Below are 26,291 nucleotides of genomic sequence, written 5' to 3'. Positions count from 1 at the left end.
GGAGTCTCACTATGTTGCCTAGGCTGGTCTTGAACTCCTGGTCTCAAACAATCTGCTAACCTCGGCCTTCCAAAGTGCTGGGTTTATGGGCTTGAGCCACTGTGCCAGGCCTTGAATCTGTATTTTAATAGTGTGCTTACTTGGCTGTGGTGTTGTGAAGAGATCACTGAAAATGGAGTCAGAAGCGTGATTTGAGCCTGTCATTTGTTGTGGGGCAAGGAGGTCAGGGGAGCTAACACCTAAAGGCTCACTGTGTGCCAGGCACAGAACTTTGTTTACATGCGTATTTGGTTTTTGTCACCAGACTTTGAGGTTTTACGGGTAAGGTCTTTAAGGCAATATCAGCTTCCTTTTTAAAAAGAAATTCTAGAAACTGAGTTTTAGTTTCAAGATATCTAATTGGTAGGGACAGCTGAACCACAGGGTCCTAACTGTCCTTGTGATTTATCTCCTTTTGGGGATTTCTTGATAATAGGATGCACTTTACTTCACTTTTTGGCTCAAGCATGGATAGGCCACCCTTCCTTTTCATACCTGTAGCTAAACTTTACAAATGATATGCTAATAAGATACAAGCTACTCTTTATCAGTGTGGTTAATAGACCTGTTTGTTTGCTTGTTTTAAGTCTATAGCAGCCCCACCCCCAATCAACAATTTCACTTTCTGAGGTTTTAGTTACTCAATCAAACTACAGTCCGAAAATACTAAATATTCTGAGAGAGAGAAGACTATAGCTACATAACTTTCATTACAGTATATTGTTGTAATTGTTCATTTTACCATTAGTTATTGCTGTTAATTTCTTACTGTGCCTTATTTATGAATTAAACTTCGTGCATGTGTATTGATAGGAAAAAACATGGTATGTGTAGAGTTTAATACTATCTGCAGCTTTAGGCATCTGCTGTGGGGAGGCGGTCTTGGGAGATTTGGGGGGACTGCTGTACAGTTACCAGGCACATGCAGGCGCTGGGATTTTACAAATGAGTAAAAGTGGTTCTTGCTATTGAAGCACTTATAGTGGGAGTAGAGTAGAGTGAAAAACATGGAAATGTGATTTTAATATGTTGTAAATGCTTTGATGGTGGGAGTTTTGTGTAAAACATCCTTTTAATTGGTACCTTAAATTTTAATATTTTTTTGACGGATTTGCTTTGGTCCTACACTTTCAAAGAACTATCTGGACACTGTAGATCTGTCATGATATACTTTATTAGTTATGTTATTAATGGTAGAAACAGCATGGAAAGTCTTAGAGAATATTAGACAGGGATAGTTGTAGTACCAAAACATAAAATGCCAACTAATGTCTTCATCAAGACATAAAATATACATCTTAAAAAATGAATTGTAACAACACCCACATTATACATCAGTGAAAACTAAACACGTTACTGCGCTAGGCTTTATTGTACAGGGGTGCTACCTCCAAGGAGAATGTTTGTCTAGGCAGCAGATGGACTGGAGGTGAATAGCCTATGAGCTAATGAGGCTACAGATCTTTCCTTTTTATTTGATTCCTTTTCCTTCAGTAGTTCCTAGGCATTTGAAGTGCCAAGTTGTCTTAAGTAATTTGCATAGAATTAGTTAAGTTCATTTGTTAACCGACTAGCAGATAGGAAGAAAATTGTTGTCATGAAATTATTTTTAAAAAACAATGCTCCAGTTTCTTCCCATCTTTGATGTCTTTTGGTCCCACCACACTGCCTTCCTAACACCATTTTCTGCTTTACCTCAAAGCCGGGGTTATCTTGAGTTTAGTCTTCTCAATCCGAGTGACTGTCAGCTTTACTCCACTTGAGCAATTTGCAGGCAAGGCCACACTTGGAACCTTTTCACTTGGAATAGTTCTATCTTGGTGATTTCTTCAGCCTTCTTTATATGAAGTTCTCACTCAAATTCCTGCCCATTCTTATCTCTTCACTCACTTTAGGTTCTCAGTCCTTTCAATTTGTGACTTTCATTCTCCAGGTCCATCCTTGTTAAATGTCTACCAGCCAGACTTTAGTTGCCCCCGTCCAGCTTTCTCTTGCTCAGACTTAAGATTTCTTTAGGTTCTTCCTTTGCCTTTTGAAATTCAGCTCAATTTTTAAGGTTGAGTTCACTTGTCACCTTTCTTGCCATCCTTCTGCAGTTCCTAATATTCTCTTCTTTCCCCCAAAGTGCTTTTGTATAAACAGCCTTCTATATCTGTGAATTCCAAATCCATGCATTCCGAATTCATGGGTTAAATCAACTGCAGCTAAAAAACATTCAGAAAAAAGTGAAGGATGGTTGCCTCTGTACTGAACATGTCTATACTTTTTTCCTTGTCATTTTTTCTTAACAATACAATATAACAACTTTTTACATAGTATTTACATTGTATTAGGGATTATAAGTAATCTAGAGATGATTTAAAGTATATGGGAATTTCTCATATCTCAGGAAGCCAAATTAAAAAAAAAAAGTATATGGGAAGCTATGCATAGGTGATATGCAAATATTATACCACTTTATATCAGGGACTTGAGTATCCATGGATTTTGGTATCTGAGGGGTGTTCTGGAACCAATTCCACAGGGATGCTGAAGTAGGACTGTCTATTTCATACTATATTTTCCCCCCTTTCTTAGGTAGAATATCAGGGGCAAGGATTTAATCATATTAGTATATTAATTTTATTCAAGTTCGTATACATTGCCTGGGTCATAATATTTATTATATGCTTGAGAAAATGAATTTCTTTGCCCCTTCGTTTCAACTCTGAGTAAACAGCCATCTGCTTTCTCTGTCACCTGTTGGTCGTTGAGTATTTCTGTAGAAAGTTACCCACTGACCTCAGAACTCTTCTTCTAAATCTTCTCCTTAAGCAGTTTTCTCTGTGCATGAGGTTTTATGTAAACAAATAGATGAAGCCTGCCCTACTCATTTATTTGTTCAAGCCAGAAAGTCACCTTTTTCTTCATTTTCCATATTTAAATCATCATTTGGTGAAAGTTCTGGCCTAAATAACTCTTGAATTCATGTGCTTTTCCCTGTCATTGCCAGTATGGTGTAGAAGCCTCTGTCACCCCTTGTCTGGATGCTGTGCTGCAGCAGCATCTTAACCTAGTTGCAGTTATTCTTTTACTCCTTCACCCAATGCCCTTTTACTTAAAACAGTAAAAGTGGCTTCCCATTGTTCTTAAGATGAAGCACAAATTGTTAGTTTGGTCTGCAAAGCTTTGCACAGCCTGACAGAGAATGTCCTCCTAATAATTTGAAGATACAGCATGATTTTAATACTTTACAAGAAAATGTTCTAGGAAAAGACACTTGTTTAGACTTAAGGTGAGGTCTCTGCAGTATGAATTAGACATCTGGTGAACTATAAGCTGTCCCCGCATTTAAACATAATTGGTTCTTAGAGCCTGCAACTAAAGATAAGGCAGAAGAATTTACTTTGCATTTCCTGCATTCCTCTTTTCACTTGATAACGAAACTCCTCATGTTAGTAAAGGTGGCACAAGAGGCAAAAATAACAGGCTTTATCACAGTGTTTAAGGAGAGGTGCATGGTTCAGTGTGTGGGGACAGAGTACCTTTGTTTGTACATTTATTACATGTTGAACTCTTTGTAAATTTTACTTCTTCTTGGATTTACCTTTTTCAGTTATTCCATTATGCCTTCTGTAACAGCTAATTTAATGATGAAAAACTTAGACTATGTCTTTATATTTTCTTCCCTTCATGAATGTGGATCTCATAAGAGTTAAAAACTAGGTTGTGGTATAGTATACTGAATTCCTGTAATGGGATCATGTTTCTGTAATATGGCTGCAATTTAGTATAGAATTTTTGTAAATAAAAGTATATTTAAAAAATATATTAAATAAAAACTCAAACTTTCAATGAAATGTTTTAAGGATTTAACCATACAGGACAAATGAGCCCCTTTCTGCAAATACCAACAGTGTAATATGTGTCATTTCTTCACTGATTGTTAGTTTGCTGCGGATTAAAACACAGGTGATCATATTCAGGCTGGTTAGATTAGTGATTTTAATATGAAACCATTGCTTTTAGAATAATCATGGGCCAGACTGGGAAGAAATCTGAGAAGGGACCAGTTTGTTGGCGGAAGCGTGTAAAATCAGAGTACATGCGACTGAGACAGCTCAAGAGGTTCAGACGAGCTGATGAAGTAAAGGTATACTTTTATCTTTTGTGAAAATGAATATACAATTAAGGATAGGTTCATTTTTCCCCCAAGTTCAATAAGTTTTTATTTGAAATAATATATTTCTAGCCAAGTTTGTATTTACAGTAAGATAAACGAATACTTGGAAGCTTAGGTTCTTGATCTGTCTTAACGTTACAGTATGCACATTAATCAGTTGTTTAGTGTACTTTTATTTGCATGTGCAGACTGAAGGACTAAATATAAAGGGATGTATTTCGTGGTTTTATATTTTTAAAGTCGTTGTGATTAAAAAAATACACACACACACACACACACACACACACACACACACACACACACACAGAGTCAACAAAGAAAGGATGGAAATGATTTCCTGTTCCTTAACAACTTGCAATAAAATGATAGGCGTGGTGTTTTTGTATTATTTGAATGTGGAAAACTATAGTGTAAAATCCACATGCACCTGAGAAAATGTTCTTGATATTGAGAAAACACTAGATTTTTAACCTGCTTTAGAGGTGTTACACATTTTCTAACAATGAACAATTTTTCCTCTCCTCTCCTTCATTTTTTTTTTTAAAGAGTATGTTTAGTTCCAATCGTCAGAAAATTTTGGAAAGAACGGAAATCTTAAACCAAGAATGGAAACAGCGAAGGATACAGCCTGTGCACATCCTGACTTCTGTGAGCTCATTGCGCGGGACTAGGGAGGTTGGTTAACATAACATGTTGTAGTAATTATCATCACCTTTTGGTTTTTGCTATTGGAACATTTGTTTGGTTATTGGGAGGAAATCATTGACCTCAGGGTGTCCATTTTTTTATTGCTATTTCTTTTTACTTTGCAACTGTTAATGGCTGCTATAGAGCCCACTACTAGCTATTCCTATAACAGAGTTCTAATTGTTTGGAATATACCTTGAAGTAGGTAGATGCCAGATTTTGTAAGACTGTTGATATTAAAAAAAAAAAAAAAAAAAAACTTTTAAATCAAATACTCTTTAATGTTCTCATCAGAGCACTATTTAGAACAAGGTTTTCTGACTCACTGTTTTAATGCCAATTTGAATTAGTCGTGTGGTAAGAAATGTTTTCATATTCATGGACCAGAAAGCTTTTTATTATATATGTTGTTCAAAGGGTAAGCCTCCTTATAAGAATTTAAAAATTTCTTGTTGAGAGATTAGAATTTCTATTTCTATAGTATTTTCTGAACAAGGTAGCTCTTAATTACTTTAAGAGTTTCCTATTTTCAAAGAAAGGCAGTAAATCTATGGTAGAATCTATAATTAAATATCCCATTAAAACATGCTTGCAGCAAGATGAGAAGAAAATGGCAAAGCCTAAATAGCTTAGGCATTTTTGTTTAAGTGCCTGTGTTGTATAGAAAGATATGGCATAGGATTTTTAAAGGGGAGTTGAAGCAAAAAGGGAGAGGGTGATTTCGAATTAAAATTACACTGTGTAGTAGATTGTTTATCTGAATGTCTAAATATGGGACACCTAAACAATGGAATTTGTTTTAAAGTAATTTTTCAATGAGTGGTCATTTTGAATATAACATTATTGTAGCAAGCAACAATTTGCTATTCTATGAGGCCTTTTGGAAATTATGTGACATACTGGCTTCAAAGACTTGTCAGTGATAATCCCAGTAGCAACAGCCATAATCCTGATGATGAATTCAGTGATATTCTGGTGGTCTCGATGGTGACGTATGGAATGATTCTTAGTCATTTATGCATTTTGTTAGGTGACACCTCTGTAAAGCTCTGACTTATAATTGTATAAATATTTATTATACACTGACCCTTTCCTCCTCATTTGGTACAGGCTAGAGCCTAGATGTTAGAGGTTAGTGGCTTGGGGGAAAGGGATTTTTTTCTATGCCCATTTGAATGTTCTTAAAGGAAATGAGGATGGGGGTTTTAGTTGTCTTGAAAGTTTTATCTGGTGACCTTTTAGAAATGTTGAAGTGAAGGAAAAACCACATTTTCTCCCTGGAGGAATAAATCTTAGAAATTTGGAGAAATTAGGTAGATTTATGTTGAATACTTATTTTTGCCACCATTATGAATCTCAAAATGCTTCTGAAAGCCTAACTTAGGCTTATAGCAAGAGTTAACAGCAATAATGAATTATGTCACTGTGCTAGGTACTTTGTACACATTACCTCATTGAATTTTCATGGTAAGGAAGGAATATTATACCCTTTTTAAAAAAAAATCCAGGCAAGGAAACTGAGCTTAGAAGAGTTAAGTCAGTTTGCCCTCTCTAATGATCTGATGTGGGCCCAGAGGAATGCACTTTGCTCAGACACATGAAGGATTAGTGAAGTACATTATTTACATTCAACTTGAGTTGCATGTATAATATTTGGCATTAAATTTAAGACTATTGTTTGTTCAAGTGGATGTTTACTAATTGAAATTTTCTTTTAATTTTGTAAAATGGAGACATGTCATTGAATATAATGATACCTAATTTTTTTGAGTTTATGTGAAACATTGTGAGACGAAATCAGCATTTTAGTAAAAAAAAATTATTTTCTAAACTTAGTACTTCCACAGTATCACCCCCCCCCCACACACACACAGATTGAGAATAAACATTTTCACAAAATATTGGAGGGAAAGGAGGAAAATAATCCCCAGCCTTAGGAATTCAGTTTTTGTTGTATAGAACTCTGACCTGATTAAGGTCATTAGTTGTTTTTGGCGCCAGTGTTGGTAGCTGATCCTGCTTCAAATTATTCATCTTTTATTTCCCCTTCCCCCCTTTTCAAACCATCATCACTGACTTTTAGAAGCCGAAGTTCTATATAGTTTGTGATAAGCTTCTTGGTGTTATCACAATAAATCATAGTTTTAGGGCTAAAAAGGACTTTAGTGGTCTCATGGTCCAACCTCCTGACTTTTCAGATGAGAATATATCCCTGTTTATTTTTTTCTTTGGTTTAAGCATTTTCATTTACATATTAATTTCTTTTATATGCTTGAAAGATTCTCGTCTGAAGTAGGTCATGCAGGAGGAGAAAATAAAAGTGAGTCTTGTTTGGCAAAGACTTTCCTAGTGGTAGGCTTGGCAGAATTTCACACTGCGGTATTGATTCAGACATGTAAAGTCTATAGCATTCAACATTTGAAGTACCATTATAGCATTGTTTTAATTAACTCCTTGCTTTTTTTATAAGCTAATTGTATGTAAGTGCTGGTGTCTTCCGTTTAAATCCTCTGTAGCATGACAAATCATTGACAATTTTTAGTTCTTTTGTCAGGTCTTAAACTTACACTCCTGTTTGTAGTTGTAGACGTGGATATGTTCGGTTTGAAAATGACTGATTTTCTCCAAGTTATTTTGGTAAAGAATGACAAGCGTTTACTGTCTGATCTAATGAAGTGAGTGCTTTAGATGCTGATGTCAGGTCAGAGAGCTCTGCATTTGAACCCAGAGACCACATCTCTAGTATATTGTTTTCTTACTGTGTGTGGTTTTGTTTCGTTTCGTTTTTGTGACAGGGCCTTACTCTGTTGCCTAGGCTGGAGTGCGGTGGTATAATCACAGCTCTCTGCAGCCTTGACCTCCCGGGCTCAGGCGGTCCTCCCACCTCAGCCTCCTGGGTACCTGGGACTACAGTCACACGCCACCACACCGGGCTAATTTTTTGTATTTTTTTGTAGAGACGGGGTCTCGCCGTGTTGCCCAGGCTGGTCTCAAACTCCTGGGCGCAAGCAATCCACCTGCCTTGGCCTCCCAAAGTGCTGAGATTATAGATGTGAGCCACCGTACCCATCTGTTAATGTGTTTTTAAGATAGTTTGGGGTAACTCTTTTTGTTATTGAGATTACAGAACCTAAGCAGTATTGTTCATAGAATTGTAATACAGAATGTGTTCACGTTTTTTATTTATTTAGAGACGGAGTTTTGCTCTTTCGCCCAGGCTGGAGTGCATTGGCATGATCTCAGCTCACTGCAACCTCCGCCTTCCAGTTTCAAGCGATTCTCTTGCCTCAGCCTCCTGAGTAGCTGGTATTACAGGCATCCGCCACCATGCCCGGCTAATTTTTGTATTTTTAGTAGAGATGGGGTTTCACCATGTTGGCCAGGCTGGTCTCGAACTCCTGACCTCATGATCCTCCCACCTCAGCCTCCTAAAATACTGGGATTACAGGCATGAGCCACTTTACCCAGCCCCAGAATGTGTTTACTGTAAAAAAATTACTTCTGACTTCTTGAAGACAGTGACTATATATGTTTTAAGTTTCTTTTATTCTTAAGTTAGTCTTTTAAAGAAGCTGCCAGCTTCAAAATGTCATTAATGAATACATATAGGTTGAGGGATGTACGTTTTATTTCCATAATATGTCGCTGTTCATCAGTAAATTGTTTCTAGGTGACTTTCATCACTTTGTCTTGTCAGCTAATAAAAACTATGTTCTGTAGGTCTTCATATCAGTAGTTGTATTTTTGAGTTTGTCTCTTTTTCGAGTTTTAACGAAGAAACTGGTTTAAGAGAGAAAAAGTTACTTTTGAGATTCTCACTTATGTATTGCTTTTTCGTACATCTGCCCATTTCTTGCTGATAATCACAAGACATTTCTTTTTTTTTTTTTTTTTAGTGTCTTGAATCCTTGAGTTTATTGAAGCATATTTGTTTGTTTGTTTCTTTTCTTTTTCTTTTTTTTTTTTGAGACAGAGTCTTGCTCTGTTGCCCAGGCTGGAATGGTGCAGTGGTGCAATCTCGGCTCACTGCTGCAACCTCCGCCTCCTGGGTTCAAGCAATTCTCTGCCCGGCTAATTTTTGTATTTTTAGTAGAGACGAGGTTTTACCATCTTGGCAGGCTGGTCTTGAATTCCTGACCTTGTGATTCACCCACTGCGGCCTCCCAAAGTGCTGGGATTACAGGTGTGAGCCACTGTGCCGGGCCCCAATCACAAGACATTTCTCCTTCCTATCTATATGTGTTATGACTGAAAGAGAGGTTTGCTTAGATAATGCGTGTCTTCTGGGTAAATGGTATGATTAGTAATATAATCCATCCTGCCAATATGCAGTTCTAGATTTCCAGGAGAATATAATGTTCCTGTAAGAGTTCTGTGTCTTTATTTAATGAAGAGATAATTGATGTATATTTATTCTTGGGGCTTCAGAATGTCTAAAATAGATGCAGCATCAGAAGGGCATCATGGTCCTCGTATGAAGAATTTTAAAACTTTTGAATTTTTAAATATTTACAGATTTGCTCTTCGTAGTAATATTTGAAATGATTGTAAGTTCATTGCTTAGCATTTGATATTAGCAGATTTTTTTTTTTTTTTTGGAGAAGCTTCTGTCAAAATAATATGTAAATCCTTTTGTACGTTGGCATTTTGGACTTAATATTTTTGTTGAAGGAAAAGGAAAATACCTGGTTTACATGTAAACACTTGATTGCATTTTTTATTGACTTAGTAATGAAGTTCCCTCAGTTAATTGTAAATGAAAATTTAGTTACTATTTACAAAGAAAAAATTATATCCTAGTGTATTTCATGTATAATTTAGTGTACTTTCCTCAGATACATTCTTTGAGTATAGTAAGATGGTTTCTTTATACATTTCAGGATTGTAGGACCTATAGGTTTAGATTCTCATGAATCTTTTGAGCAGATACGGCAGAAAGCTGGTCATTTTTCTCATGTCTTTGAATTAAGTGAATGGCTCTCCAAGTTTCTGTCTTAACTCTTAGTCTGAACATATGCACTCATTCTTACTGTCTCAAGGTAGTGATCTCTGAGTTGCTTTCTGTGGTTCCTTGCCTCTCTTTAAGTCTTTTGGTATTTACCTGGAGAGCTGAGTCTTCTTAGGTTAACTGTTGGTCCTTCCCACTTGTGTAACTTTTAAATCTATGCAGTCTTTACTTTATTTCTGGCTTTATTTAGGCTGAAATAGATGTAACAGTTCTTAGATGATCATATGAGAGTTTTTTTTCCCCCTCTATACTACCCACCCCACCCCCCCCCCATTTTATGCTTTTTCCAAAGGGTTAGATTAAAAAAAAAGAAAGGTCATTTGTGATATTTGAGTTTATAGTGTTGTCGTATGTTAAATATATATAATTTATTATTTTTATATTTTAAATTTGATTATCTTCAGTTTAAAAAGTGAATTTTAAAAAGTCATATTTAGGCAACTAATAAAACTAGCAGAAGCTGCTTTTCGTTTGTTGTTTTCCTCCTGGAATGTTGTGTATATAGTTTGTGTTTTACAAATTATTGTTGTTACAGAGATCATGTATCTTTCCCAAATGCAAAACCAAATTCTGATAACTATTTAAAAATAAAACAACAAATCCAAATGAACAAAAATGGTTGCTTAATCTGGAATGTTAGAAATTGTTTTATCCTCTGAAGAAACAAGAAAATTGCATTAGACCCAGGACTTTTGTCATAATTTAGCTTTATAATATGGATTGACTTAAATTTACTCCTTAGGATTCTGTCTTACCTTCTCTTAGTAGATTTTATAAAAGAATATCACTTACATAACATTTTGGGAAGGTTGGGCAGATTTCGCAAGCTACCTTGACAAGGCAGTTTTATACTAGCTAATGTGACTACCTGTTGGGTTAATGAAACTAGTTTAAAAGTTTTATCTTTTTCTCTGCACTGAACAGATCATTGTAAAATGATTATTATAAAAATTTAGATAACACAGCAGAAGATAAAACAGAAAGCAAAAGTCCCTGGAAAAGTTTCCGTAGTCCAACTGCTCTGGCTTTTTATTCTTTCAGAGTTCATTTTCTATATATACTAGCAGGTTGTTAATAGGTATTTTATTTTTAAAAATTATTGGGCAGGGCCGGGCGCGGTGGCTCACGCCTGTAATCCCAGCACTTTGGGAGGCCGAGGCGGGTGGATCACGAGGTCAAGAGATCGAGACCATCCTGGTCAACACGGTGAAACCCCGTCTCTACTAAAAGCACAAAAAACATTAGCTGGGCATAGTGGTCCATGCCTGTAATCCCAGCTACTCAGGAGGCTGAGGCAGGAGAATTGCCTGAACCCAGGAGGCGGAGGTTGCGGTGAGCTGAGATCACGCCATTGCACTCCAGCCTGGGTAACAAGAGTGAAACTCCGTCTCAAAAAAAAAAAAAAAAAAAAAAAAAATTACTGGCCAGATAATACATCCCTGGCATTTTGGGCCATCATTTTACAACCTCTGTCCAAATTTTCATTCTTTTTAAAAATGTGTAGTGTTTGACATTATGGATAAACCATAACTTATTGCCCCGTTCTTAACTGATGAACATTTAGTTTTAAAATTTTTGCTTTTGCAATCAGTGCTGCAGTGAACTTCATATAGATCTTTGCATCTTTTGAATGATTCTGTATACGTTCCTAGAAATAGAATTAATAGATCAAAATGATATGCATATTTAAAAATTGAACAGATATTACCAAATGCACCCTCAGAAGTTTTACATTACATTCCCAGAAGCTGTTTATGGAATGTCCGTTTACCTATATTCTCAACACAAAATATTATCAATCTTAATCTTCAGTCCAATAGATAAAGTAAGGATTTGTTATATTTGTCTTAATTATTTTGTGAAGTTAAATGTCAATTGCTGTTTGTTTGTTTGTTTTGTTTTTTGTTTTTTTGTTTCTTTTAATGAATTGACTGTATAGTATTGGATCTTTTAAAATTAAGTTGGGCTTTTTCTTATGATTCATAAGGACTTTTGGTATATTATAAATACTAGTTTTTGGCTGGGTACAATGGTTCACACCTGTAATCCCAGCATTTTGAGAGGCTGAGGCGGGCAGACCATTTGAGGTCAGAAATTTTACACCAGCCTGACCAACATGGTGAAAGCCTGTCTTTACTAAAAATACAAAAAATTTAGCTGGGCATGGTGGTACATGCCTGTAGTCCCAGCTACTTGGGAGGCTGAGGCAGGAAAATCCCTTTAACCCTGGGAGGTGGAGGTTGTAGTGAGCTGAAATCACGCCACTGCACTCCAGCCTGGATGACAGAGCGAGACGCTGTCTCCAAAAATAAGTAAATAAATATTAGTTTTATTGTCATATGTTTTACAGATTTTCCCTGCATTTTAATGATTTTAATGTTATTTCTAGTATATTTTGGTTATATGGTTCTTTTAATTTTTGTGTTTCTGAAAGGCTCCAAAATCTTTCTTCACTTCAAGATTATAAATTATCAACACATCTTTAGTTCTCTTCTTTTAGTTTTCTTGTTTCATTTTTATATTCTAATATTATTTAACCAATCAGGAATTTCCTTTGGTGTAAAGAATGAGTAGGGGATTTGGTTTTAATTTTGTTCTTTTTAGTTTCCTGGTTGTTTCAACACTCTTTACTGAGTAATTAATGAATAGTGAGGGGCACTCTTGTCAACCCGTTTTCGAAGATCAGCAGAATCAGCCTTCTTAGTTGGTGGTTCCCTGGACAGTTCTACCACTCCAGCAAGACCTGGAGTGTTTCCCTTCAGAGACCACAGCCTATGTCATCTTACCCACTTTCTTTCTTTTTTAATTTGACAGACTCTCGCTCTGTTACCCATGTTGGAGTGCAGCGGTGTCATCTTGGCTCAGCTCAACCTCTGCCTCCCAGGTTCGAGCTGTTCTTGTGCCTCAGCCTCCGGAGTAGCTGGGATTACAGGCATGCACCACCATACTTGGCTAATTTTTGTATATTTAGTAGAGATAGGGTTTCACCATGTTGGCCAGGCTGGTCTTGAACACCTGACCTCAAGTGATTCACCCACCTTGGTCTCCCAAAGTGCTGGGATTACAGGCCTAAGCCACCATGCCTGGCCTTGCCTGCTCACTTTAACTCGAACCTCTTCTACTTTTTATAGTATTAAACCCAGATCCACCAATTTAAGCAAGGCTTCAAAACAATTTTACTTCCATGGCCTATAGAAACTATAGATTTACATAATACTCTGTTCCTTTCCCCTCCCCAGTGACAGAGATTATTCTATTTTCTACTCACAGGACTGTTAGTGAACTAGAAATGTGCGTTTACATGTGATGGACGAACATCACTCTTGTTACCTGCTTCATGTGCTTTTTTGAGTTCTTATGTCCTGTGATTATTATTGTTTCTGATCTCCAGTATTTAGCAAAACTGGAGTTTTTGCAAAGCTGCAGATAATGAGGGAATGATTTACCTTAACAGTCCTGCAGGGCTTTAACCTAGGATTAACTAGGCTTGCATATTTGCGATTCCTTTCATTCGGGGCCCAGCTTCTGAAGGTAGGATGCAAGGAAGAGCTTTAAGGATCTAAATTTCCTCCGAGCCTGGGCAACATAGTGAGATTCTATCTCTATTAAAAATACTTCAGTGAGCCATGATTGCTCCACTGCACTCTAGCCGTGGCAGCAGAGCTAGACCCTGTCTCAAAAAAAGGGGGTCTAGGGCCGGGTGCGTTGGCTCACCCCTGTAATCCTGGCACTTTAAGAGGCTGAGGTGGGTGGATCATGAGGTCAGGACATGGTGAAACCCTGTCTCTATGAAAAATAGAAATATTAGCTGAGCGTGGTGTAGTCCCAGCTATTCTGGAGGCTGAGGCAGGAGAATCACTTGGACCCAGGAGGTGGAGGTTGCAGTGAGCTAAGATTGCACCACTGCACTCCAGCCTGGCATCGGAGTAAGACTCCGCCTCAAAAAAAAAAACAAAAAAAACAAAGGGTCTAAACTTCCTGAAATTGTATTCCAAATGGCCTATGTTCTGTATTAAATGCTATGTATCCTCCCCCTCCCCTCAGGATGTAGAAACTGTTACTTTCAGGATAAAAGTGAAGCAAATACTCTTGTGCTGTAGGGTAGAGGTTCTTCACACAACCAGGAATGAATCTGTAACAAATATTTAATGACACAAACTGAAATAATTTACAATCTGATAAGAAGTACTCTTTTATTCCTTAACTCCAACACCCTTGATTAGTTGGGTTCATTAAATACATCTGTGTCAATATCTTAACAGGGTTTTTTTCTTCCATTTTTATTTATGCCTCTCTTCTGTTTGAGCAAATCATTTCTTTTCAAGTATGTCTTCTTCAGTCACCCTTCTATTTTGCCTTCTAAACCTGGTTATGAATTCACTTCTATTATTGAGCTTCTCTTAACTTTATCCAAATTTGCTATTTATCTCATTGCAGCTTTTCTTCAGTACTTCCTTTGCATAAAAGTAGCCTGAACTTAAATTATATACACTGTCATTTTCACCAGAAGGGCTAGCTAATTTAAAACTTGGGCGTGTTATCTTTTCTTTCCTCAAATCCTGAAGAATATAGGATAGTTTCAGAAATCACTCCCAGCTTTTCTCCAGACTTGGTGGCAACTGATGCTTTCTTCTGACTCTTCCTCTCCTGGAGTGCCGACCTTCCTGCACCTTCCTCGCTGTTGTCATATGGAAAGGCTACAGGATGTTAGACAATGTCAACAGTTCACTGTGTCTCTGGCATGAAATAAATGGAGCAACCAGTATCCAGGAATATTTTTTGCTTGGCTAATTGATTGTATTTTTTCCCTACTTTATGGAATTTGGACTTAGCCCTTCTCATGTTAAAGATTATTCAGAGGCAGGACAGCCATAGCTGTTGTCCTTGGGATGTCCTGCTATAAAATCGGGAGTCATACCTACCTCACAGGGTAGCTGTGAAATTTAAAGAAGTTAACTTTGGTAAAGTCTCTAGCACAGTGCCTGGCACATAGTAGGGTGTGTTAATTTCTTTCCCTTCCCTGCAGGCCATTCACCTGCTCTTCCCTCTACGATTTTCCATAACACAGTTTTTACTTGGAACCAGCCTTCTGCAAAGAGTCTCAGTTTGGTTGTGTACTCCTACAACTACTATTTTTGGCTTGACTTCCCTCTCCAGCTCCCAGTGGTCCAGCCACACAGTCGCCTATTGTACCAGCTGGTTGATGTAAGTCTATCCATCCTCAGAGGAACCTGGTTACTTACCAGTAAGCTGTGTTTCTCTGAAAATGTAGCATCCTTGGTAACGAAACTAGTTTTTTTCTTTTTTTTAAACCATTGATGTTGAATCATCTCTAACTTCCTTGTGTAATCCTCAAATTGGAACTAGACTTAGAGAATTTAATTTGTTGTTAACGGTCTCCTAGTTAGTTACTGAGTCCAAGACACATGCTCTGATCAGGTGAAATGTGGAGACCCATGAGGTCAAAATTCTTTTCACTACTCTGAGTGACATGAGATTTAATTATGTAAACTGTCAAGGATGATACATTTTCAAAGAAAACTAAGTTGCTGGTAAGTAACTGGGATTTTTGAGTAATTTTTCTGTAAGTCGATAAATAAGAATCCCACAGTTGTTTTCACCAACAAATGCTTTTGCATTTGAATATTATTTCATAAATGAAAGGAATATGGTTATTAGTTACAGTTTATAGTTAAAGAATGGGATAGGTTTCTAGAGATACTAGAAATATAATGAGGTGGGGATAGACTGTTAGTTTTCTAAATAGGTGATCTCTTAGCTTTCAACAGAAATTGAAGTCTCCGTTAGAGAAAATCAGTAAATGTAGTCTGTTCATTCCAGAAACATTTTTTGAGTGCCTACTTTTTTTTTTTTTTTTTTTTTTGAGACACTGTGCTGAGTACTGTTTCAAGACAGAGGCGAAGCCACACTTGGCTTAGCTGCTTTTGCCCTCAGAGAGCTTATTTCCTTTGTCTTAGTGACTCTTGCGTGACTCAGAACTGAGGCGATGGGATACTGGGGTATGACAGAGGTATGGGATTAGAAGTAGTACTTAGTGCTACAGCCTGTGCTTTAATATTTTCTGTGCTTTGATAAGTTCTTTCTGTTAATGGGAAAAATCAGCTGACTTCATTCAGGATTTGCGGAGTATTTGGTGTATCACCAGAGCAGCCATAAATGAAGCAAAGCCAGTGCTCCTTCTTTCTCGTAGTTGAAAGGAATATTCACTCTCTAACCTTATGTGTGACTTTGAGAGTTAGGAGTTAAAGCAGGTGAATAAGTCAGAATTGGAGAGGCAGCCCACTCTCCCTTAAGTTTTAAAAGCACCTCTTCCTTCAGAAGCCACAGAATTAATTTATTGCCACCAAATGTAAAAAAAAAAAATCAGAAACTTTTTAAGAAATGAAAATTGTTTTGTACTTGAAGTCACTGGATAGTATTTGATACTTGTATTTCATAATTATAACCACCTCCACCCCCAAATTTACCCAGTTAAGTAGAAAGAAGGAAAGAAAACTTGGCAGTAGTAATAAGTTGTTGTTGGAGGAGATACTCCTATTACATTGTCTCATATGTCTCTTTTATTTTTTCATTTTTGTTTTTTATTTCTTTTGAGGCAGGGTCTCACTCCTGTCGCCCAGGCTGGAATGCAGTGGTGCGGATCACGGCTCACTGCAGCCTTTGCCTCCTGGGCTCAAGTGATCCTCTCACCTCAGCCCCTCAAGTAGCTGGGACTACAGGCACGTGCCACCTTGCCCAGTTAAGTTTTTTGTGTTTTTAGTAGAGACAGGGTTTCCCCATGTTGCCCAGGCTGGTCTTGAACTTCTGGGCTTAAGTGATCTGCCTGTCTTGGCCTGCCAAAGTGGTGAGACTATAGGCTTGAGCCGCTGTGCTTGGCCATGCCTCTGTTTTATATAGTAAATACTGCATGGCTGTAGTTGTTATTTTACCCCTTGAGCACTGCAAGGGCAAGAACTACAGTGCAGTGATTAAGATCATGGGTGTTGTAGTCAGACTTTAAATCCAGGTTTTAATCCTGGTTTTGTAATTTGCTTCCTTTCTAACTAGACAAGTTATATAACTTCTCTGAACCTCAGTGTCCTCATTTGTGAAGTTTTGATGCAAAAACTACATAAGGTTGTAATGAGGAATAATTAAGATAATGTATATAAGCACTTAGCACAGTGCCTGCAACATAGTACGTGCTCAATAAATGTTAACTGCTTTTTAAATTGGATTATTGGATGGATGGATGAAGGATTGTATTAGAGGCTAACTAACAGGAAGGGGAAAGATTGCAGGTTGTGGAGTGTTAGTAAACTGTTCACACCATCTTATTTACTGGAGTTACGAGCCTTATTAGTATTATCTTTATCTTTGCCTTTTTGGAAAGCAAGTTAATGGATGAATCACTGTCACAGTTCTTCCTAACTACTGTATCCTTAAACCTTCACTTCCACTAAGGAAGGAATTATTTTGTGCTGCAGTGACTGTGATGATTAAGAGATTATCCCACTGGCCTGATGCAACCCAATGCTGAGGGTCAGGTGTGGCCCGTATGCCAGATTTCTACTCCGAATTTCACCACACCTACCTCTGCTATTTTTAAGACATTTTAAATAAAAAATTTAAACCTTTAATATGTATGTGTGTATATATATGTGTATATATATATATATATATATATATATATATATGATTTTTGGTTTCATTTTATTACACTTCTTTTTTGCTCTATTTTCATTGATTGTGAATTATGAATGTATGTCTAGGATATTTTGGAGAAGGCTCTGGAGGACTTACACTTGGGCAGTGGTACTCTTTAAGAAATCATGGATTCGTAGACAGGGTGGAAAGTGGTGTGGTTATTCGGGCACAGATTTTTACCATATTTCAGAGAATCAAAGATGCAAAATTTTTCATATTTTAACATCTGAAACTAACATGCATCTTAGAATCACTGTGATAAGAACACGTATCTTTGTTTAGTTGGCAACATTTTTTTTCTTAGTGAAACAGAAGGTAATGGTGTGCCTTGAAATCGCTATCATTTTAGATTGTATGAAATATGGTATTTCAAGGGACTACGTGCAGTGACACATTTTAAAAATATGGTATCATGGCAATATAAGGAGTAGTAAGAGCAGGGGCTTCAGAGTCAGACTTTGGGGTTTTAAATCCTAGCCCTATAACCATGTGCAATCTTGGGCAACTTACTTAACCTTTCATTACCATAGTTTTCTCACCTATAAAATGGGGGCTAAGAACAGTAACCCATCTTACAGTGTTATGAGGATTAAATATAAGACATGTAATGTGTTTAAAATAGCCGAGCACATAGAAATTACTTAGTCATATTAGCTAATATTACTAATTCAGAGATTACAGTTTTACAGAATACATTTGCATTTACTTCGTTGTGTTTGAAACTCAAATCCATTACCCTTAATATTTATATGTCATCTGATAATATCAGCAGTTAACACTTGGATTTTTAAAAAGGAAGATAAAGATAAGGAAGATTAAGCTAACAAGTTTTCTTATTCTTGTTAAGTAAGATTGAAGTGGCTTATTTGGTGTATATCACTATTCTATGTGGTTGGAATGTAAGAGACATGAAGGATGAGATAGGAAATGTATAGTGAAAGCATGGAGCAGATAATCAGATTGCTGAAGCTCACATAAGTACAGTTTTTGATTCTTACTGATATTGGTAAGTATGGGAAGGGTTGGAGGTTTTGAAAATTTGCAAAATTTGAAGAATTTTTCACCCTAAGTAAAAGAGGGAAAAGAGAATCCTATTTGGTTTCTATGAATGTAACTATCCTAGGTAAGGACATTTTTTTTTTTTTTTTTTTTTTCAAAATTAAATAGGTAGGCAGCATCTCTTTACAATATGATGACTACAGCTTAAGGTTGTCCTTATATTCTTAAGAGTCAATTTTATTTTTTCTGTTTTAGTGTTCGGTGACCAGTGACTTGGATTTTCCAACACAAGTCATCCCATTAAAGACTCTGAATGCAGTTGCTTCAGTACCCATAATGTATTCTTGGTCTCCCCTACAGCAGAATTTTATGGTATGTAAATAAGACATCTTCTGCTTGTTTGATAATAACTTATTTGAAATAAAAAAGCATAGATAATTTTATTGTCAAGGTGAATCAATCAAGACAGTATAAATTTTTAAAAGCTAACATAATAATACAAAGTAATTAAAAAATGGATTAATATAGTTTTTTTTAAGGCCTTTGCAGTATTACTCTTTATACTCTCCAAAGGAAAAATGTTAAGCAGTAACCATACCTAGGATTAAAAATACTTAGAAGATGGGCTGGGCATTGTGACTCATGCCTATAATCCCAGCACTTTGGGAGGCTGAGGCAGACAGATCACTTGAGTTCAGGAATTGGAGATCTGCTTGGACAATATGGCGAAACTGTCTCTTAAAAAAGAAGAAGAATTAGCTAGGTGTAGTGGCGAATGTCAGTAGCTCTAAACTATTTAGGAGGCTGAGGTGGAAGGATGGCTTCAGGGAGGCGGAGATTGTAGTGAGCTGATATTGTGCCACTGCACTCCAGCCTGGGTGACAGTCAGACCTATCTCAGGAAAAAAAAAAAAAAAAAAAAAAAGAAGCTTATAGTTCTTATCCTTAAAAAAGCCAGTGTCCTATAATCTCAGTCTCTGAGTTTTTGTTAATTGAGAACTTACTATTTAAAATAATTTTAGGTAGCATTTTATTGTGATAATATACATTATGTAATATTCATAGGGCTTATAAAACACAAACTTAAACATATTTCCATAGCTAACTCTGACCCAGTAGCTTTTGTAATAAAATGCTAAGGAGAAACTGAAGCATGTGTTCTTGACTTGTATTGCTAAATAAAAAATACATAGTGTTATTGCTTAATTGATATATAAAGTGGGAAGGCTAATAAAATGTTTATGGAAGTCCTTGGTGAACCTGCTTTAGGAGATTGCTTATTAGATTAAAAAAATAGATATTTCCAATATTTTTAGTAAGTTTTATACTTTGTACAGTAGAGTATCAACTTCAATTACTCTTCCATAATTGTGTAAATTTGAGTGTAGTTTGAGAATTACATTGCAAGACCTTAAGGGAGGTTGCACGTTTTCACAGACTGAAATTCTAGAATATGGTATTTAAGTTTATCAATAAATATAATTTGTGAATCATCCATGGATTTTGCTGGCCCAGTGTCGGTGACAGAACCAGACCCTGTCTGATTTTGCTGACAAAAGCAGATTAGGCACATAATCTTTATTATAACTAGGATATGTTTTGGAGAGCAGGATGATGTGGATATAATTGGGAAGACAAAATAGCTAAGTGTCACTTAATTTTGGCTTAGATATAAAGAAATCAACTCCTAGTTTAAATGGGATTAGTGCTGTAATCCTAGCACTTTGGGAGGCCAAGGTGAGTGGATCACCTGAGGTCAGGTGTTTTCCAGCCTGGCCAACGTGGTGAAACCCCATCTCTACTAAAAATACAAAAAATTAGCCAGGTGTGGTGGCACATGCCTGTAATCCCAGCCACTCAGGAGGCTGAGGCAGGAGAATTGCTTGAACCTGGGAGGTGGAGGTTGCAGTGAACTGAGATCGTGCCATTGGGCTCCAGCCTGGGCAACAAGAATGAAACTCCATCTCAANAAAAAAAAAAAAAAAAAAAAAAAAGGGATTAGTGCAAGTGAAATGTGATGAAAACAGGCCTCTAGTGTGTACATAATCTTGAATTTGAATATATGAATACACTAAAATCTACATTTTAATTATATGCCCCTTTTATCCCAATTATTCTTTTCCTTGTCTAAGGTCCTTTTATTTTTATGAACTCTCCAGTTGTCCTAAATTTGTTACCTAGGGATTATTTGAGATTTTTGTCCATACTTCCTGCTTGCTGCTAGTGTGTGTGGCCTTTCCCAGCGTATTATTCCCTGTGGGCCATGGCCACAGTGGTGGGCCGAGCCTATACCATCTCACCTTTTAAAGAGCAGCTGTGTACTCCCAGTCAGTCTCAGCCAGTCCATTCTGCTGATCAGAACTATCTTTCTAAAATTCTGTTTTTAGCAGCTTTTTCAAAGGCCTCTTAAGACTTAGACTTGTCTTCACTTGGAATTGGTCTCTTTAAACATGTACTTCAGAACTGTGCAGTCTTTATCTATAATTACTGTCCTTTTTATTCTTCGTTGAAAATCCTCTTCCTCCCATGGATGTCAGCTTTCTTTACCTTGAAATCTTAAGTACTCCATTCTCTTAACTTTTCTTTGATTGGCTCTTCTTTCTTTGTTGTCTTCCAAAGCTTGATATAAACTCATCTATCATCTTTACTAGCACTGTCAACTTTGATAATAATCTCATTCATCGAAATATTGAAATATGTTTTTGTAGAATGTTCTTATTTTACATATAAGCACATATCCTTTGGGCATAAACTTTAATGGACCATCAATACTCTTATGTCCCTAGAATTTTATTATATTGGATATCTTAAATTTTTTTTTCTTTTTACCTTAAACTATTTATGAATTAATGGATATCTTAATAACTGGATCATCAAGTGGAATGTGGGAGTCTTAACGACAGTTTTTTGGTATGGGTTTTTACAGTTGATCTTGATACACTATATTTCATTAAGACCACTTCCCTCCCTGTATTGACTTATGAAATAAGAGTGTGCCTTAACACTGATGATAGCTGGGCATGGTGGCTTATGGTGCCAGACACCTGTAATCCCAGCACTTTGGGACCAGCCTGGGCAGGATAGTGAGATGCTCATCTCAATAAAAAATGAAACAGGAAAATGAACTGATGATGTCTTTTCATAATCTAGAGCATCTTTTTCTTTGTTAGAGGTATGTAAAATAATGGTAAGTTTTAATGATTGATGACAGATTAAGGACAGTATTTTTTCTTGAATTACATTCTTTTTCTGTCAGCAGTTTTTGCAGATACGCTTATTCCTTGCTTTTATTCTATGCTATTATTCTTTGGTAGCTTTTAGAGTTTGCTCTCTGACTAGTATTTTAAATCTGAAGAACTGGGTGAAGACATCTTCATATGAAAAAAAGGTTGTATTTTAGCTATTTCACATTTGATACTTAGAATAAAGCTGCTTTTTAAATATTTTTTTTTTCTCTTAGGTGGAAGATGAAACTGTTTTACATAACATTCCTTATATGGGAGATGAAGTGTTAGACCAGGATGGTACTTTCATTGAAGAACTAATAAAAAATTATGATGGAAAAGTACATGGGGATAGAGGTGAGCCATATGCTTCTCTTGGGAAAAGGGGCTAACATGGATACTTTTGTTTATTAAGCATAGGGCTTGAGAAAAATTTTAGTATTAAGTTTTGCACTGAACTGTAAGAGACTGACCTGGGCCCAGGCCTAAAATTTTCAGTATTTTCCCTATTTTTGGGAAAATTAGTTAGGAGGATCATGTTTGCTACCTGATAATTACACATGGTTGGTTATAACATAAATTATAATAGCAATAACATGTAAATTAAATAGAAATTGAGCATATGTAGATTTTAAGATTCTTTAATAGTAAAATTAGTTAGGATTGGGGCTCTGCTTATGTGGCATATGGGGGCTCTGCCAGCCCCTACTGCTCAAAAATACCTCTCCTCTAGGAACTATAGTACTTCAACTTCAATCATTAGAGTCATAGGTTCAGTTTTTTTTTTTTTTTTTTTTATGTCCAGGAGGCCGTGTTAAAGTGTCTGAAAGGGTAATATTTGTAATATCATCATCCATTGTCATTATCTAGTAGAAAGCAGGGTCTGAAGTGATCAGTTAAAGGATGGTAGGAGGCTAAAGCCACAATCAGTTGCTAGAGGATTCAGTTTTATAGTAGAAACCTTTGGGGAGGAGCTATTCCACAGAAAACAGCAGGTATTAAAGATAATTCTGCTTCCTAACTTTGTCTCAGGCTAGTCTTGAAAATCTTACATTTTCCTCCCCTCATTTCAGTAATAATGTTTTAGTGCTAGTGACTAGGCTATGCCTGTTATGTCCAAAGTTGAAAAAAGATCCATAAACTTTTGTCATTACTACTCCTCCTGTGTGATTCTGACATTTGATGAATTTCAGAATGTGGGTTTATAAATGATGAAATATTTGTGGAGTTGGTGAATGCCCTTGGTCAGTATAATGATGATGACGATGATGATGATGGAGATGATCCTGAAGATAGAGAAGAAAAGCAGAAAGATCTGGAAGATCACCGAGATGGTATGCCTAATGATTAGGATTCTGTGTAGCCAATACAGCTTTGTTTTGAAAACAGAAGAAAGAGTAGAAGTAGGGCTTAGTTTCTCTTTTCTTTTTTTCTTTGTTAAATATTACATTGATAGCAGTATAATCAAAATTGCATATTATGGCCGATCAGGGTGGCTAACAGTGTAATCCTAGCATTTTGGGAGGCCAAGGTAGGCAGATAGCTTGAACCCAGGAGTTCAAGACCAGCCTGGGCAATATAGCAAGACCCTCATCTCTACTAAAAAATAAAAAAATGAGGCAGGGAGATTGCCTGAACCCAGGAGGTATAGGCTGCATTGAGCTGTGACTGTGCCACTGTACAATCTGGCTGGGCAATAGAGTGAGACCCTGCTTTAAAAAAGAAAAAGAAGGCTGGGTGTGGTGGCCCACACCTGTAATCCTAGCAACTTTGGGAGGCCGAGGCGGGTGGATCACTATGAGGTCAAGAGATCGAGACCATCCTGGCCAGCATAGTGAAACCCTGTCTCTACTAAAAATACAAAAATTAGCTGGGTGTGGTGGCGCTCGCCTGTAGTCCCAGCTACTCGGGAGGCTGAGGCAGGAGAATCGCTTGAACCCAGGAGGCAGAGTTTGCAGTGAGCTGAGATTGCGCCACTGCACTCCAGCCTGGTGACAGAACGAGACTCTGTCTCAAAACAAAAAAAGCAAACGGAAAAAAAAAAAGCATATTACTTGCAACATTATTTTCAGTTTAGTATCTTTGTTTCCTTTGGCTAGGAAGGAACATAATTTTGTGTGTGCTTCACTGGGCATTGTTTTAATATATATATGATATTCACTATATATAAGTTGTATACTAATCAGGTTCATATGCACCAGCTCACTTAATCCTCATAGTGGCTTCATGAGATGGATGTTTTTATTAGATCCATTTTATATTTGAGGGGATAGATTCAGAGAGGTTAAGTAACTTACAAGATTACACTATTAGGAAGAAACAGAGCCAACAGTTGCTGTTCTCTACGTGGCAAAGCTTATGTTAAGGCAGCAAAGAAGAATTTGGTGAGGGAAATAGCAATTTTTTTTTTTTTTTTAAATACGGAATCTCGCTCTGTTGCTAGGCTGGAGTGCAGTGGCGGATCTCGGCTCACTGCAACCTCCGCCTCCGTGGTTCAATCGATTCTCATGCCTCAGCCTCCCAAGTAGCTGGGACTACAGGCGCACACCACCACGCCCAGCTAATTTTTGTTTTTTTTTAGTAGAGATGGGGTTTCACCATTTGGCCAGGATGGGCTCGATGTCTTGACCTCGTGATCCGTCTGCCTTAGCCTACCAAAGTGCTGGGATTACAGGCATGAGCCACCGTGCCTGGCCGGGAAATATCAGTTTTTTTTTTGGAGACAGTCTTGCTCTGTTGCTCAGGATGGAGTGCAATGGTGAGATCTCCACTCATCGCAATCTCTGCCTCCTGGGTTCAAGTAATTTTCCTGCTTGAACTATCCCGAGTAGCTGGGATTACAGGTGTTTGCCACCATGCCTGGCTAATTTTTTGTGTTTTTAGTAGAGACAGAGTTTCACCATGTTGGTCAGGCTGGTCTCGAACTTCTGACCTTGTGATCCACCTGCCTTGGTCTCCCAAAGTCCTGGGATTACAGGTACAAGTGACCTTGCCCGGCTGGAAATAGCAATTTCCAAGAAGCATATTTCAGAAAAAGAATTTAAAAAGGCACCTTAGTGATCATCTAGTTCAGCTCCTTCATTTTACAGATGAGTAAACAGACTCAAAAGGTAAAGTGATCACTCTTGGTTACAAAATCAGTTAGTAGCGGAGCTGGGAGTAGAACCTAGAAAGTTTTCTGCTTGACAGTGCTCTTAAAGCTTTTCATATTTGTATTTGAATTTTGTTTTTGACTGACTGGCATTCCACAGACACATGTAAAATATGTGAGAAGTAAGGAAAATACAAAGTTGATAATTTCTTCGAAAATCAGCTTTGTTATAGAGACATACTTGGGTGGAGAAAATCAAAGACCGAAAACTTGTTTATTTCCTTTTTTTTTTTCTTTTGTATGCTCCTGTTTAGATAAAGAAAGTCGCCCACCTCGGAAATTTCCTTCTGATAAAATTTTTGAAGCCATTTCCTCAATGTTTCCAGATAAGGGCACAGCAGAAGAACTAAAGGAAAAGTAAGATTTGTTCCTTTGAGGCAATCTTGCCCTGTATGGTATGTAACTCACCATTTTGGTTTATTACAAATGGAATCAGTGTAGTGGATGAGCCACTACACTGTGTTGACAATGTTTGCAAGATACTTGAAGCAACATATATACCTGTGGTACTCTACATTACAAAATATTTATGTAGATAGAATAAATACATGTGTATAACTTATATAGACATGTAAACCCATATACACATAATTTACAGTAGTACATTTACAGGAAAATTCTCTGGATACCGGTAGAAATTTTAGTACAGTTGGTGTTTAATTAAAACTAATATATCCTTTTCAATGATATATTTGAATATATCAACGAATTTGATCTTGATAACACCATGCATAATGTTTAGTTGGCTCTTTAAATAAAGATTGTTGTAGGTTAGAGGCATTCCGTTGTGCTTCAGGCAAGATAAATATCAAAAGTAACACATGGAAACCTTTAGAAACTTGTTTTCAAAAAAGTGATTTTTGTTTCATGTTTACTTAAATTTTTCTTGGTTAATGTTAGATATAAAGAACTCACCGAACAGCAGCTCCCAGGCGCACTTCCTCCTGAATGTACCCCCAACATAGATGGACCAAACGCTAAATCTGTTCAGAGAGAGCAAAGCTTACACTCCTTTCATACGCTTTTCTGTAGGCGATGTTTTAAATATGACTGCTTCCTACATCGTAAGTGCAATTATTGTACGTTTTCATTTTCTATCTTTGTTGTGGAATTATGTTTTATAGCAGCTTGGAGAGTGCTATCATTTATTACAACTAGAATTTATTGTTTAACTTTGTATTTGAAAAATATATTTAGATCTGAGTATTATTATTTTTACTTTGTTGCTTGAGGATTGCTCTGAAATCTTTTGCATGTATTTCGTTTGGACTACTATTTTCCACTAATACAGAATTCAGGTCAGCAATTTCCCCCC

General features: G+C 36.9%; 1 protein-coding gene across 12 annotated transcripts in view; it reads left to right on the top strand.

Moving 5' to 3' along the window:
• The window catches only part of EZH2 (enhancer of zeste 2 polycomb repressive complex 2 subunit), a 76,753-nt gene that overhangs the window by 32,178 nt on the left and 18,284 nt on the right, over nt 1-26,291 (top strand). For 2 of the 12 annotated variants that reach the window (XM_017502901.2, XM_017502892.2), the window contains exons 2-8: nt 4,048-4,171; nt 4,748-4,876; nt 18,858-18,974; nt 22,062-22,182; nt 23,019-23,159; nt 25,231-25,333; nt 25,877-26,055. In XM_017502901.2, the coding sequence (XP_017358390.1) occupies nt 4,055-4,171; nt 4,748-4,876; nt 18,858-18,974; nt 22,062-22,182; nt 23,019-23,159; nt 25,231-25,333; nt 25,877-26,055 (907 nt within the window). In that variant the 5' untranslated portion in view covers nt 4,048-4,054. Of the gene's footprint in view, nt 1-4,047; nt 4,172-4,747; nt 4,877-14,922; nt 15,102-18,857; nt 18,975-22,061; nt 22,183-23,018; nt 23,160-25,230; nt 25,334-25,876; nt 26,056-26,291 lie in introns of all 12 variants that reach the window. The other 10 variants (XM_017502903.2, XM_017502897.2, XM_017502895.2 and 7 more) reach the window with 9 other exon arrangements.

Source organism: Cebus imitator, unplaced genomic scaffold (assembly GCF_001604975.1).
Source record: "Cebus imitator isolate Cc_AM_T3 unplaced genomic scaffold, Cebus_imitator-1.0 Scaffold304, whole genome shotgun sequence".
NCBI lineage: Eukaryota > Metazoa > Chordata > Mammalia > Primates > Cebidae > Cebus > Cebus imitator.
This window is presented reverse-complemented; position numbering and strand designations above follow the sequence as displayed.